Source organism: Rhea pennata, chromosome 17, assembly GCF_028389875.1.
Source record: "Rhea pennata isolate bPtePen1 chromosome 17, bPtePen1.pri, whole genome shotgun sequence".
NCBI lineage: Eukaryota > Metazoa > Chordata > Aves > Rheiformes > Rheidae > Rhea > Rhea pennata.
This window is the reverse complement of record NC_084679.1, coordinates 13631807-13647062: the sequence shown is the minus strand read 5'-3', so window position 1 is coordinate 13647062 and position 15256 is coordinate 13631807. Positions and strand designations below refer to the sequence as shown.

The window sequence follows — 15256 nt, the reverse complement described above, 5'->3', positions numbered from 1 at the left end:
TAAGTCACTGACTTGCAGTAATGGAAAATATTTCGAAAAGCTCCTCTCTTCAGTGTGTATTTGAACGTTTCCAAGTATTTGTCAGGTGTGTTTGCTGATGTCTCTGTGCGCACAGATGAATGCACATAGTTTGGATGTAACACCTGAGTGTATATTATTTCCTGTCTGTACACATGGAATCGTTGATGCACATGGCAAGGATTTTTTTTTTTTTTTTTTTTTTTTTTTTTTTTTTTAGAAAATATGTATTTTAAGTTGATATATCCCTATATTTTTTACCTTTTTTTGGCAAATATCCCTTACTGCTCTGGTGGTTTATGTGCATAGGAATGTAACTTACTCCTAGAAGTTCGTAAGACCAGAGTTGTTAAAGCAAGGGAGAATCGAAATATTGGCGAAATAAATAATAATTAAAAAAACAGGAACAGATAAAGAGACACACAAGTAAGTAAGCAAATAAACTCGCCAGCCCCAAAACTATGATTCTCCCTTGATAAATCACCTGTTTTGCCTCAGATAGGACCAAGAGCAAGGGAGTGATACCCAACGGCAGTCAAACAACTCCCAAGCAGTCCCAGCGGCACCGCTAAGGGATAGTTGCATTCTGCGTATGCCCGAGCGTTTTGGGGAGAAACATCCAAGCGTGCGGCGTTGCATTTCTCTTTAATGAACCCCTTTTCGCCTTCTTGCAAACAGACACACACGCAGGCACTTTCGGAAACTTTCTCTTCTCTGTATTTATATTTATGTACTTTATTTTTATTTTTTTTATAGGCGTATGTTCCCCAGTTACAAAGTGAAGGTCACTGGACTTAATCCAAAAACTAAGTACATACTGTTGATGGATATTGTACCAGCGGATGACCACAGATACAAATTTGCAGATAATAAATGGTATGCACACATGGGGGAAGGGGTGGGAGAGGAGCTTTGGACCGGGCTTTCTCAACTAGCCAAATCTAGGCAAAATAGGTTGAAAGATACTTTTAAATAGGCGGCTCATCCTCTTATTCGGCTGCAAAGACGAATAAGCACAGCTGCAGAGGCTTCACCTGAGTATCCCAAGATGGTTCCCGGCTGCCACGCAGATTCTTTGGGCGAGAAACGCATAAAAAGGAAGGAGAAAAATCTATTGTGATTAGCTAAAGATAACTATAATCCTGTTTGACCATTAGATTATTGGCTATTGTGGACCCAACAGTTTAATTATATCGCCAGGAAAGAAAATGTTTAGGGATTGCTGCACAGTCTTTTCTTTGCTCCTGGCTCGATCTCAGTAATTAGGGAGGGGGAAGGATGGGGTTAAACGGGGAAACGGAGAGAGCGATCTCCGACGGGAAATGTGCCAAAGATCTCGATTAACTCTCCGAGCAGTGTGTGTGTTCGTAAATGTCGTCTTCTCCTAAAGCATTTCCCTGGCTCTCAGATATGGGGGACTCCGTGGTATAGGGGACCATATGAACGGAGATGAGTGGGTACATTAAGGCCGACGGGATAATCGGCTAGAGGGGGATGGATGGAGAGGAGGAGGCCGTGGAAGGGCTAAAGGAATAGATAGTTCGGGAGAAGGGGTGCCGGGGGTGCAGCGCTGTATTGGGGGAGGGGCGGGGGGTCCGGGAGGGCTCGCCGCGGCCAGCTCAGCGGCCCTGTGTCCTTCCCGCAGGTCGGTGACAGGGAAGGCAGAGCCGGCCATGCCCGGCCGGCTGTACGTCCACCCCGACTCCCCCGCCACGGGCGCCCACTGGATGAGGCAGCTGGTTTCCTTCCAAAAACTCAAGCTCACCAACAACCACCTCGACCCCTTCGGGCATGTAAGTACCCGGGCGGGAAGGGGCGATGCTCGACGTGCCGCTCCCTTAGCCCCAATGAGCGGCCGTGCGCTCAACGCCACGGGGGAAGGGGCAGGGAGTTCCCAAACTTCGAGGTTGAGTTTGCTTTTAGGGCAGAATCCCAGGAAATCGGACAAATCCAGCGGGCCGGGGTCTGCAGAGAGTTGGGTGCGGAGCGACCCGCGTGAGCGGGGCGCGGAGCCCGGCCCACACGTGTTTGCGGCCTCATGCGGCCTCTCCCACGCGCAAGGGAGCCTCGGGCTGTCTCAGGGCTCGCCTCGCACCCACGAGTGGCCTTGTGGCCGATAGAGCCCACCCTGCCCTGCCGCCCCCCTCGGGACATGTTTTGCCCCGAAGTGCAGCTCTTGCAGTGCCACCAAGGTCGTGACAATGACACCCCCTTGCCAAAATCTGTTGCGTCGGTGAGGTGTTATTTTCTTCCCTTCGAAGGTGGGATGAACCTCAGTGAAGACTCTCCCCCCGCCCCAACACACACTCCTGCCCCCCCAAAAAGGAAGAACAAACCTTGAAAACTGGCTATTTCAGAGCAATGCTTCGGAATTGATTAGAGAAACCAAAGCCCGTAGTCCGAAAGCGAGCGAAACGCGCCAGGTTTAATTGATTATTTAGCTACCTGGCTTTAACCTCATGGGGAGACTTGCAGTTTTAAAACTGCTCGCTGCCTCAGCGAATTTGACTAACAGGTAAAATCAATCAGGCATAATTATTCAAGGAAATAGGACCTAAAACCACGTGGATCCTTCGAGCCAAAAAAAGAAAAAAAAACCGCAATAATAATTAAACAATAAAATAATGAAGTCCCACTAGAGCTTCCTGGACATAAAAAGATCTTTGTAAGACCCATGGGGCCGCGAAAGCTTGTGTGAATTCTGCAGCCAGAAACAGCCCTCCTTCGAAGGTCTCCAAAGATGTGTTTTTTCTCTGAGAGAATATATATGAGCGTGTATGTGTAATATATTTATATATATATATTTATATATACACATATAGATATATAATTACTTAAGCGGGTATGCAAATCCAGATCTCCCATTTCCAAGAGCATATTTTCCTTCAGTCTCATTTCAACACTTCAATTTTGTTTTTTTCCATTTTTTTTAATGGTAAATCTCGTGCTATTAAATCTTTGCCCACGTGGTCGCTAATAACGGATTGAGGCTAATGGGAGACTGCCCGGGACAGCAGCGCCCCGGGGGGAGGGGGGCCGGAGGAGCCCCCAGAGCACCTCAGTGGCTGAGCATCCTTTTACGAGCCCTCCTTCCCGCCGCCAGCTTGGGGCTTGGGCTTTGCCTGTGGACTTGGGGGGGGAAAGTGGTTTGGCAAACTCTGCTTTCCAGGGATCAGGACATTCCCCAGTCCACCAGGAAATGGGTGGGGAAAGCGGAGCCTCCGCTGCAAACTCGGCTGGCGCAACTTTCCCATCCCGAAGCGCCTTTTTTTTTTTTTTTTTTTTTTTTTCCCTTTCTCCCGGGGGTGGTGGTGGGGGTGAAGCAGGGGAGCCTGCGAGGAGCCGGCCTGGGGGAAGGGGCCAGCCGGGCCCCCGCTGGGAGCAGGCGGCTCTCGGGAAAAGGCTCTTTAAACAAACCTAAGGCGCTGTGAGACAATAGGGACTTCAGAGGAGGAACTGCACCAGTAGGCTCTCAATTAGAGTCGCCGTAATGAAATTAAAACCCATTAGATCGTTCACCGTTGATGTCTACGACTTACCCGGATGTCAAAGCAATTTGCCTAAACCCCCGGGATGGCAGAGGCTTGCGAGTCCCGCTGGCTTCCCGGGCCCGGGATGGCGCAGCGCTGGCGGGACAGGCTGCGTCTCGCTGTCGCCAGGGTCTAGCAGTCATTATCAGCGCGGAGCGGCCCCCCCGCTCCGGCCACCATCACCGCCACCTTCCCCGGAGATTAACCCGAGTTTGGGACGAAAGGGGGGGGGGGGGATGGCTTTTTATCTCGAAAAGCAGCGCTTCTCTCCCCCCCCCCCAACTTTGCGGGTGGCTGGAGGATGGCACGCTGAGGGACAAAGTCCTTCCATGTCCTTCGCCCCACTCCCTCCTTCGCGTGTTTTGCCATTTTGGGGGACTGAGGCGCCTGGGGGGAGCTGGGGAGCAGCCTGTGAAAGTGGAGGGTGCCCACGAGCTGCAGGCTCGGGCCACGAACACGGAGGGGCAGCTCCGGGGGTGGCGGTGGAGGTGTCCGGAGGGCAGCAGCGCCGGGCCGGCAGGTGAGGAGCCGCTTTCCCCTCGCAGCGAGGCAGGCAGGGAGAGCTGCTGAGTCCCCAAGCACTGCCCGGCCGGCGGGCTTCTCGGCAGGCGAGAGCTTGCTTCTCTTGGCAAACGTGTCCCCCCACCCCAGCACCTAAAGCAGCCCTCCTGGGGGAGCGCTGAAGAGGAGGAAGCTTTTTTTTTTTTTTTTTTTTTTTTTGTTTTGTTTTTTTTTTGTTTGTTTTTTGCGGGAGCACTGCCGGGTTCCTGGCCTCTTCCTCCTCCTCCTCTTCCCAGCGCCTCTTCACCGGGCCGGGATGAGGGCGCCGCGCTGTGACCCCTCTATTCCCACGGGGTGTCCTTTCCTTCTCCCCGTCCCCCAGATCATCCTGAACTCCATGCACAAGTACCAGCCCCGGCTCCACATCGTGAAAGCGGACGAGAACAACGGCTTCGGGTCCAAGAACACCGCCTTTTGCACCCATGTCTTCCCGGAGACCGCCTTCATCGCCGTCACCTCCTACCAAAACCACAAGGTAAGGACTGGGCCGGCCTCTGCTCTGACAGGTCATGCTTCCTCTCCTTCCCTCCTTGCACAACTTCTTTTGAGGTGCTTGGCTCCTCTTTTCCTTTCTTTTCCCCTCACCACATGCCCTCCTTGTCTCTCGGGTTTTGTCCCGTCCCCTCTGTTATTCCTGGCGACTCAGACAAAGTGTCTAAAGAAGGGGCTTAACGCGAGCCAAGGGGGAATGAGTTCAACAGGATGGTTTGCTCAGAGATGAGACGACCAACCAAGGAAGTTGGCTTTATCTTCTTTCCCCCCATCGGTCAAAGGCTTGTAATCTGGCGTTGGAGAAGGGAGCCCCAGCGCTCCCCTCCGCAGTCGGGTCCCTGATAACCCAGTCTGGCTTCGCTTAGTCCTTTTGTTTGGGGAACGATTCCTTTCTGACAAGTTTTGCAGGCGAATCTGCGTGGAAATAGGCTGGGAGCTGCGGGGTTGGCAGCTGGAGGCTGGAAGGAAGGGAGGCTCTGCGCCTGAAATCATATCAAAGCCTGCCCAAGCAAAACAAAATAAAAAGAAAACACCCCCCAAAGTGTTTTTTTTTTCCTGAGTGCCCCCGGCTGTGCCGCAGGCCGGGTGGGTGTGCAGACACGCGTGGGCTCCCACGCCACGGGATGCGCCGGCGGCGCTGCTGGGGCAAGGGGAGCAGCTCGCTGCTTCTCGTCCCCTTTCCACAGGGAACGTCCGTGCCGCAGGGCCGCTGCCCCACGCGTGTCCCCTCCCCTGGCTCCGCTTTGGCTTCCCATCCTGGAAAGTCCCTGCACCACGAGCCGGGGGAGGCTGAGAGGGAGCTGAAAGAGAGGAGAGGGACGGTACTTAAGGGCTGCACTTAGCGATGGCATTTACCCCCCCCCCCCCCCCCGTCTCCCTGAAGGGAATTTTCAGACCTTTGGAAACGGATAAATCCCTTCCCTAACCGTTTAGGGATCGGGGCTTTTGATTGTACTTACGAGTAGGTAGGATGGCCCCATTGTGCTTCAAAGAGAGAAAGCAGGCGCTTAGTTTCAAACGGAGAAAGGTCATTTAACACTCCAGATGGATCCTGGATGCTTTCCTGGAGATGTAACTGGGAAGCTCCTAAACCTTCATGAAATGGTTCCACTTCCCTTGTCCATCAGCTGGCAAGAGACCCATGCAGCAGAGGTAGGCTGGAAGAGAAAGAGTGTTTCACCGTAACTAAGGAGAAAAGAAAATACCTCCCTGCCCTTTAAAATAGGAGCTGTTGGCACGACCAGGACAAGCAAACTGAATCCAAATTGAGTCCTCGCCAAATTATGCCTTAAATTATAACTCCACTGTGGATGCTGTAAAATCAACTTTGACTTTTGCTTGATGGATTCGGAGAAATAATATAATATTAATAGAACTGAGAGCTAATAAAACAGGACACATTGCTTGCTTGCTTGCTTTAAGTGTATTTCCCTATGAGAGAACAGACCTGCATTTAACTGCTTTCCTTTGAAGAAAAATGGGGCTGTTTTGTAAAGAAAAGAAATCATGCAAATAAAACAAAGGAAAGCAAAACCATGTAAGTACAGTAGTTTGGGAAAACTGCCATATTAGGAGGAGCAGGAATATTTGATTGTAAATCAACAACATCTGGTTGATAAGGAATGACAGCTGCGTATCCATCTCTGTCAAAGCATACACACTGACAAATGCACGAATCCCTACAGACACGCACAGGCTCGCATCCCAACAGACACATGCACACGCACGCAGGCACCACTACATATTTTACACACACCCCTACACGTTTTACACACGCTCATGTCCCTCCCCTCTGACACACGCACTGTGCTCCTTGCTGTGCTGAATCGTTTGGGGAACAAATAAAGAGTGGCTGTAGCCCCAAGATAAAGACCCAATTGAGAAAGATAGAGCTATAAAAATAAACCAGGGAATGATCTACCCTAAATGGCATCTCCCTCCAGGGAAGGGAATAAAATTTGTAGCTTGCCCCAGTGCAGTAGAAGAATAATAACCAGGCTGAGGCTGTGCGCAGCTGATGCCGTTCCAGGCACTGGGTGGGGAGAAGGGGTAACATCGCTCAGCTGAGTAAAGTCGCAAGTGTGGTCTTTTCCACAGGCAGAAACCAAGCTCAGCTTTCGCAGCTGAGATGTTGTTTGTGCAAAGCATTTTCAGAATATATTTCCAGTTGCCATAAATCAACGCCGTCGCAGCAGTCTATGTCTGTCTGTATCTAGCTCTCTGAGGTTGGTCTGCCCGTCCATCCCCACATCTCTTTGTCCATGTGCTACCTATGCATTCCCATTTATGGCCTTTTTTCTCTCACTTCCACCTATCTCCTGTAGAACACCCTTCCTGTAAACCCTCCTATCCACACAATCAGACACAGTTTTTATACACCTACATATTTTATACACACATACCTATACAGGTACAAATGAGTATACGTGTGAATGTGCTTCAGGTTTCAAGAATTATGTTGTAAGTGAATTACAGTATTAATTGTATGACTTGCCATAACTGTATTTGAGTCTATGCTTACACAGCTTACAGAAAGACCCGACTGATTTCAGATCAGTCAATTTATTTCAATAGCACAGCTGCAATCCCAATACAGGGTTTGTGCTTATTTCCCCTGGTATTTTAGACAGCCTGAAAAGATATTTAGCACTCTGGGATCTCCTATTCCCCTAAAGGAGGGTTAAGCCACGAAGAAAGTTTTTGTAAAGTTTTCAGTGCAGTTGTCAGCAGCTTGGTCGACCACATATCTTCCCCCTTGCAGCCCTGAAAAAACACCCCAGGAATACTGAGGTGTTAAAATAGGTCACATGCACATTTCATTTCCTTGCCATTTACACAATGGGTGCTTGCAATCAGGTTGATTCCCAAATATTACCTTCCCCTGCAGTTAAGTACCATTTTGCTATAGCATAAATCATTGTGTTACTAGCTTGTATTTATTAGGTACTAGCTCTCTGCTTAGGACCAGGAAATGAACCCTAATAGACAGAAATAATTAAGGTTCTGCCCTCATGAGGGTTCTTTCAAAAGCAAGAATTCACAACAATTATTCTCATTAATTTTTACAACCTTCTTTCCCTGTTAGCTGGACTTGGGCTTTATATTTGTTCTCCCCCCCCTTAGGATATCCGGTTTTATACTGATTTTTTTCTAAGTTATTTAACGTTCTTGGTAGCCCAATTTTTTTTTAAGGAAACATTAGTCCTAGCCAGAATGCTATATGCACCCAGAAGTGTTACGTGCACCATAGTTATGAGAGAAGGGCCTAGCTGACCTATTCCTAGATAGCCAGTGTACATAGAGAAACATTCTTGGTGGGCTTTCTGCATATGTATATATTGCCCCTGCATTCCACTCCTAAAAAGACTCCTGTATTAAAAGGGCACTGTTAAGACGGCCAAGTTAAGATCCCTGATGTGATCTGCCAATATTTGGAAAAATATTTGTGCTGCTTTCCCATCCATGCAGCGTGGCCTTTTATTACCTAAGGAACATGTGATTCCTCACTCCGGACATGTGCTGAGGGGTGCTCAGCAGGTGAAAAGGCCTTTTGCTTAAAGGTATTGCTCAAGGTTATTTAAGCTTAGCTGCTGCCAGGGGTGAGCAGATCCTTGGTCTCAGGGGGTGTTGCTTTGAGAGCTCCATTCTTGATTTCAGTTGCAGGTAGAAGCATCCATTGCTTCAGCATGGTTGAAGCCACAAACGTGGTGGCCTAGCTGGCGTCCCACAGGAATGCCTTGGTGGCAGAGACTGGACCCAACCCAGTCCTCCAAAGCTGCACTGAACTGCTTTGTCCCCCAGACTCTCCCTGCCCCGCCTGTGCATCATTCGCACCGTGGCTTCCCACCTCTGCAGCAAGAAGGAACAGCCTCCTTTGTCACTCGAGGCTGGTTCCTCTCTGAGGCAGCGTGCCCCAAACACCGAATGAGGCAGGACTCCTTGGGTTTAAGTGACGTGTGACTGTGTAGCTCCTCTTCATCGCTAGGATTTCTGGCTCTCGCACAGTCCTTGGCTGCTCTGGGACCACAGTATCTGGCAGTACAGTGAGCTCTTCTCTTCTTACCAGCCCTCGCCAGGGGTTTCATAGGTCTTTGCTGTCAAATATTTAGTCCCTTTCCAGGCTTTGGTGGGCAAGTGCTTCCTTCAAGTGGCCTAGTGTGCTTTACAATGCTGTTTCTGAGCCAGTCCTGTCGTTTCTGAGCCAGTCCTGTTTCTCTTCTCCCCTGTTCTCCTGTCTTGTCCCTGTCTCCCCGATGGGGTGCTCAGCCTGTTTGCGGAGTGCCTTGGCCCATTTTGGCCCTAGGTCCCCTTCTCAGGCTCTGCCTAAATTCCATATCTCCTCAGTGGCTTGCTCTAGTCTTGCTCCTTCCCGTCTCCTGACCCACCTTCTCCCATTTCTCCCCCGCTCCCTCCCTCAGTACTGTGTAAGATCTGTCTCTTCTTGATCTCGGTCCTTGCCTCCCAGTCCAGCCAACAGCCTCTTCAATGAGCCCTTCTGTCTCATACCGCTAAATCTGACCAGCCACTGGCTCTCAGTCCTTCCCATTTCCTTCATTGGCTTCTAGGTTCAGCGTCTTCTCCCTTTCTGCCAGCAGCCCCCTCTTTCTTTGGCTTAGTCCCAGCTTCTCATCCGGCTGGTCTATTTGGCCCAGCCTGATGGAGGTAGCCTCAGCAGGCACCTTGTCCTCATCTATTTCTTTCCTTCCCACTGCTCTGGTTTGGCTTCCTCCTCCAGGCTGACTCAGTTTGCATCTGGTGTATGCAAGAACTAGAAGAAAAAGGCTCTGTGCTTTCACGTCCAGCCTACTAGTTACTCCCAGAAAAGCTGGCTGCAGCAATGATAGGGAAACTCCTGGCCTATCTCTGTCATGCAGAGCAAGGCCATGGTCATCTGCAGGGTGTGGACAACACAAATCCCCACAGCTCTGTGAGTTTTAGCTGGGTTCGCTCAGGTTGGAATGACCACAGCCTCTACATTGCTAAATAGGGTGACCATAATCATGATTTTTTTTTCTTTTTTTTTTCCTTCTTCAGGCTTTTAACTTTTCAAAGTGGGACAGATTGTCACCAGACAAGGTCTGAGAAACAAAGGCCCCTTCCTTGCAAAAACTGGAGAGTCATTTCCGAAATGCCTGGCCTTTAGAACAGTTGGGAAAGGGTGTCTTAGCCTTTTTGAGGGGATCAGAATGGTGTATTTTCCCTTAGCTGTAGTGCTCTAAAAACATGGGACCAGTCTGGCTGACAGCAAAATAAGTGAGCGAGCTTGGGGCAGATACCCGATGTGGAACATTTCATCCCTAACAAAATTTAGTAGAGTTATAAGAAATTATAAAAAAATCTTATTATAACAAGTGTTTGACAAATATAATACTAAATGGTTATTTTGACACTGGCCATAACAATATGCATAAACTCATAGACACACATATGCGTATAACTTCATGGCTATGTAAAAAAGTAAAGAAAGTGTATTTCCTTGAATGAACTAGATGAAAAACTAAATTTTATCATGCTGGATTTAAAGATGCCTTTGGAAATGTCTCAGCAGAACTGCTTTGTGGTCAGTTAGCCCAGAGAAAAGAGTGCAGAGGAGCTGTGCTGAGATTTCATTGGGAACTGTCGCTTCCCATTAAAGTGAAGATGAACCCATAGGTCAGACAAGAAGTGAAAAATGTGAGTCTGTAAGGCTTCATTCTGGAAAACTCCCATCTTAGAAGAGTCTGCATCAGCTTTAAAAATCAATATTCAGAAGCTAACTTTGCCATCAGTTTCTTTCAGTTACAAAGAAAAAAATGAGGCCCTAGAGTTTTATTGTATCTATGGTATATAATTTAGCCCTGGGCATTCTGTCTTAATGATCTTGTAGGAGGAGGTATTTTTTTATTTTTATTTTTAATGATGTATTTATCATTTGACTTTCTGACAGATTTTTCTTCTCCCTCCCTCCTCCTGTAATGAGTTACAGTCAATTAAACTGAGTTTTGCTATGGCAAAGTTGATCCAGAAGAAGGTAATTTCCACCCGTTCGTTTGCTTTTCCACCTCTGAAATAGCTTTCAAGTCAGAAGAAAATCAGCCAAACAAAATATTTTCCCCTGGCTGTCTTCTAAAGCAGAGATTCACCAGTTTTCTTTCTTTACTTTTTTACTGTGTATTTTTTGTTAAGTCCAACTTGGACTCTCTCGGCCCTGTGCGAGGGCTGATACTATGACTGGCACTAGAGCCTCATCTAAGGAAACTTTGGTCTGAAAGCTCCTGGTGAAATCCATCTGAAACACACCAAGGAGCTGAGACCTGCTTTAAGACCTACTGTAGTCATTGGTTTCCAGATACCTACAGTCTAGCATAGCCCTAATTTTAAGGCAGCTGTAGTCAATTGTGCTTCACTTATGTGTTGGTAGAAAAAAGCCCTAGGTTAATAATGTTTATAAGGGTGTTCCCAATGAAAGTTAAGACACTTTTCTGTTCATAAAGCAAAGTATTTACAAGCTCAAGGTCTTAACAGATATTTTATCTGACATTTTGGGGGCGATTAAAGGCTTAATTCAGCCTGCCTCAAACAAGGCGTTTAACTGAAGTACTTAGATTAGGGACCTGGTTGCTGAAGGCTCTCTCTACAGTGAATGAAGGGAGGTGGGGACCTCTGAAGGCAAGCCTACCTATCTCAGAGCCAAGGTGCCCTTTGGCAGTTCCTGTCTCCCTCCACTGATTCTAGGAGGAACACTGGGAGATTAGGTTCCAAATGCAGGCGCCTTGGTTAAAATGTCTACAATTAGGCTGGAGTGAATCTGGGCCTTGTACGCTTGTATTTTGGTGCCAGCACTCGCTCAGTGGAGGACTTCACTTGTGCAAGCAAATATTGCCATTGAGTTCGGCAAGTGAGGATAACGCATGCATTTAGTGTGTTTTAGAATGCAAGTTAAATAGAATAAACATTCAGAATATTGAATAGTGCCTTTGACTCATTGTATAAGTGCCGCTACCTCTCTGGTGGAAACTGAAAGTTTTTCTCTTTGCAAAATACACAGCTGGTTGTCTAATTATTCCAGTTTTTTAATTATAAAATGCATCCCTGTTTTGCTGCTAGAGAACAGCTCAAATGGCAAATTGGACCAAACAGTTCTTTCCACCCTTCTCTTTGAAATGTGAAATGTGTGACCAAAAAAAAAAATCAAAAAAAAAAAAAAAAAAAAAAAACAGTGCTGTGTTTATGTACTAAATTAGGTTCTGGTTTAATGAGAATGCCCATGGGAGCAAGGGTCTGGGTGATGCGATCTCTGTGTGAGATTTGGGGCTAAGTTAGGTAAAAAGAGCAAATAAACCAGTGTCTTTTTTTTTTTTTTTTTTTTTTTTTTTTAATATCTAGTAGTGCAGATACCTGGAGGGTTTTGCTGTTGACACTAGCAGAGCCAGAATTTTCTCTTTGTATTTTGGCAAAGAGGTGGGTCCAGTTGTGTGTGCTTAACTTGGTGAACATGAACCTCTCCCTGTCCTCCTGCCATTAATCTTGAGCTCTTTCCTTCCCGTTGGCCCAGTTTCGGTAGGAAGGAAGGATAGTGTTTCCCCATAAAATGCTGTGAGCGTGTAAAGTCCTCTAATGGCATATACAGGGCTGTATCCCTTTCTGGGCAAGTGGAAGTGGCTCTGCTGACTCCTGGCTGAGTAGTCTGATTGCTAGGCAGTTATGAAAGAAGGGATGAAAGGGAACTGCTACCTGTTCTGCTTGAGTCTTCAAAGAAAGCTGAAGGGTGGTAAAGGACCTTCTATGGAGACTAATTCTCTCCTCTTGCTCCAAGGCTGTGGTTCCCTGTTTGGCAGCCTGTGCGCCACAGACAGAGTTGTTTCATACCAGAGTGTGCTCAGGGCTGTGTTTCTGTTGAGTGAGTCAAGGCACACAACAGAGAGCTTGTGCTGGCTTTGCACTGCCATGTCAGCCCTGGGGGAGCAGCTGGTGTGAGACTGACACTCAGGGCAGTGCAGATAGATTGCACCTGATCTAGTTTAAGTCCTGCTGTATAAAGCCATCCAAAGCTTTGCAACAAATTTGGAAGTGGTAGAGTGAGTTTTTACAAGATCAGCACCTGGAGAAGTGTGTTTGGGGATGGTCCTGGTCCACAGGTAGGATCTCCAAATCACATTTGCTTAAACATCAAATCCTGACTTGAGAAAATTTACTCGACCAAGTCCTCAGGAGAGGTATGCAAAGGAAAAGACTGCACATCTTTAAGCATTGCTTTGGGTAGGTTCTCTACCCCAGATATTCAGCTTTTCAATTTAGATGATGTAGGAGCACCAATATTGGGTGTCTGAGTGGAGCATTCATCCCAGCAAACTTCAGACACCAAGGGTAGCTAACCAGGTAAGAAAGCTAGTACCCCTTAATTTCTTCTGGAGTTAATGGGGAGAGAAAAATTCCTCCAGGGCATGATTATTAGACCTGGAATTTCCCTCCGTGCACCATGTGTAGTTATTAGAGATACAGTGGATACAGTGCTTACATGTATGGAGCAGGCTGGGAAAGCATGTCACTTGTGGAACACCTGAAGTAAATGTAGGTGGTCTGAAATATAGAAAGGGTAAGCCAAACCAGTCTGAGTGAAACAATCCAAAGTCTGAGCTGCAAGGCTTGGGTCACAGTTGCACACTGATGAGAAAATACCTGTTGGTGTCAGTGGGATTTGTTCAGATAATACCACCTTCATCACTGATCCTGTGGTTAGTGTCACTCTTTCTGTTAGAACAAAAAAGAGATGAATTAACTCTAACAAAGCAGCTTTCCTTTGGTGAGCAGTTATTTTCCTTTTTTCCTTCTTTTTTTTTTTTTTTTTTAATAAGTCACTTCTGTTAGTTATGGAACAAACCTGAGAGGAGTGAAAGGTTGTTGATAGGAGATGTTTTTCTAGTGGGGAGAGTCAGAGGAAGGCCCAACTGGGATGGTTGATGGCTGAGCTGAAGGATGACTTGAGTTTCTGAAAGTTGTTCCCCCCAATCCACAACTGTTGACCTGGGTTTTAATAAGCAGTGTCTGCACTCGCTGAGGCCTTGCCTTGGACTTGACAGTGAACCTGTTCCATTTCCTCCCTTTCAGATCACCCAGCTAAAGATTGAGAACAACCCCTTTGCGAAAGGTTTCCGTGGCAGTGACGACATGGAGCTCCACAGGATGTCCAGGATGCAGAGGTAACATGTGACCCTGTTGTGGGAACCCATCTGGGGCCAGTAGAACCACCTGAGTTTTGCTTTGTATGTCACTTGTGGCTCGAGCTAAGCAAGAACTTAGCGGTGGTCCCATCTCTGGCATCTGCTTGTGCATTTCATGTTAAGCTGTTGAAATACCATCGAGGTGGGGAGCCAAAATCCAGGGCTTTCTACTTCAAGATGAATGCCTTAGCTGCTGGGATAGAGGCAGGATCTTTGGCCTCAGGAACCTTTCATTTCTTTCTCATGTGTTCCCATCCAGAACAACCTCTACCTTCTTGCTAATCAGAGCTCTCTGCTGCCTCATATGGGCTTAAAACTCTTTAAAGTCCCAAGAGACTTAGAGTAGCTCTGGCAACTGCTGGTCATTAGACTATTATAGAGGAGCTGTTGGGTATTTTTCTCCCAGGTGGCAGTGCTTTAAAGATGAAGCAGTTAAGCTCATCCTTGGTAAAAAGGTCTTGTTCTGAGAGCAAGCTTGATAAGGTTGCTCAAGATCCCTCTGGAAACCTTGGTGCTATGTTGTGTTGGCTTCTGGCTCTCTGAGGGTCTTTGGCAGGAGAGGAGTGCCTGCCTGGTCAGTTCTCGATGTGCGCAGAGTGGTTTCAGGTCAACAAAGGAAGGTATTAGAAAATGTTGAGAACTCCAGGGCCAGGTGGCTGAAGAGGACTTTTTGGACCTTAGTTTTGGATTTAAGCAGAAACTTGAGTCTAAATCCTGTTTAAAGTCTTTTTTTTCTAGATGTTAAATCTTGCCAGTAATTAATTTCATGCCTTTTACTAAACTTGGAACTGCATCCATGTGTCAGGTTACTTCCTGGTGCAAATATTTTGCAGGAAAAGTGCCATATCCATGATTATACCTAAGACAGCTGTAGATGCTCAGTATAGCATTTTCCATTCAGGAGGGCAGGAGTAACTCAGATTCCATATTCTCCGAGACCAGTGGAGCTTGCTCTCAAAGGAGAACTGTAGGGACCTGCACTTTGACTTTCTGTTTTAAGGCGTCTATCTAAGGAGCCAGAATCTGATAGCTCCAAGCTATCAGGTGCTCATTGCAGTCTTGAATTCTGATGTCAGTACAGATGCAGAAGTCTCTTCTAGTTGCCTTCTTTAGTGACCTGAATATAGCTCTCCATAGCCATGCAAATTGCACTGGCAGGCAACAAATAATGGCTGCAATCCTGCAAATGCTTATATCCATAACCTTACTCAAATGGGCAAGCGTACTCCTACATACAAAAGTTTTCAGGCTCATGCCCAGAAAGGCCAATAAATAGAGACATGTGTAACACTTACTCTTCTCATTCTAAATCATCTCTGTGGTCTTCTGAATGTGCCCTGTGTTCCCTACCTGCTTGCCCTTTCCAAGGACTACACAGATCCTGGCATAATAAGTCAATATTTATTATTTATTTTTTGAGGGGCGCACTAATGCTTGAAATAGCCTTTTTTTCCT

The 15256-nt window shown here is 47.2% G+C and overlaps 1 protein-coding gene across 4 annotated transcripts in view; it reads left to right on the top strand.

The window, feature by feature from the left end:
* TBX5 (T-box transcription factor 5) overlaps positions 1-15256 on the top strand; it is a 74068-nt gene that overhangs the window by 37849 nt on the left and 20963 nt on the right. For all 4 annotated transcript variants that reach the window (XM_062590539.1, XM_062590538.1, XM_062590536.1 and 1 more), the window contains exons 4-7: positions 775-894; positions 1664-1811; positions 4432-4584; positions 13689-13780. In XM_062590539.1, coding sequence (XP_062446523.1) covers positions 775-894; positions 1664-1811; positions 4432-4584; positions 13689-13780 — 513 coding nt within the window. The remainder of the gene's footprint in view (positions 1-774; positions 895-1663; positions 1812-4431; positions 4585-13688; positions 13781-15256) is intronic.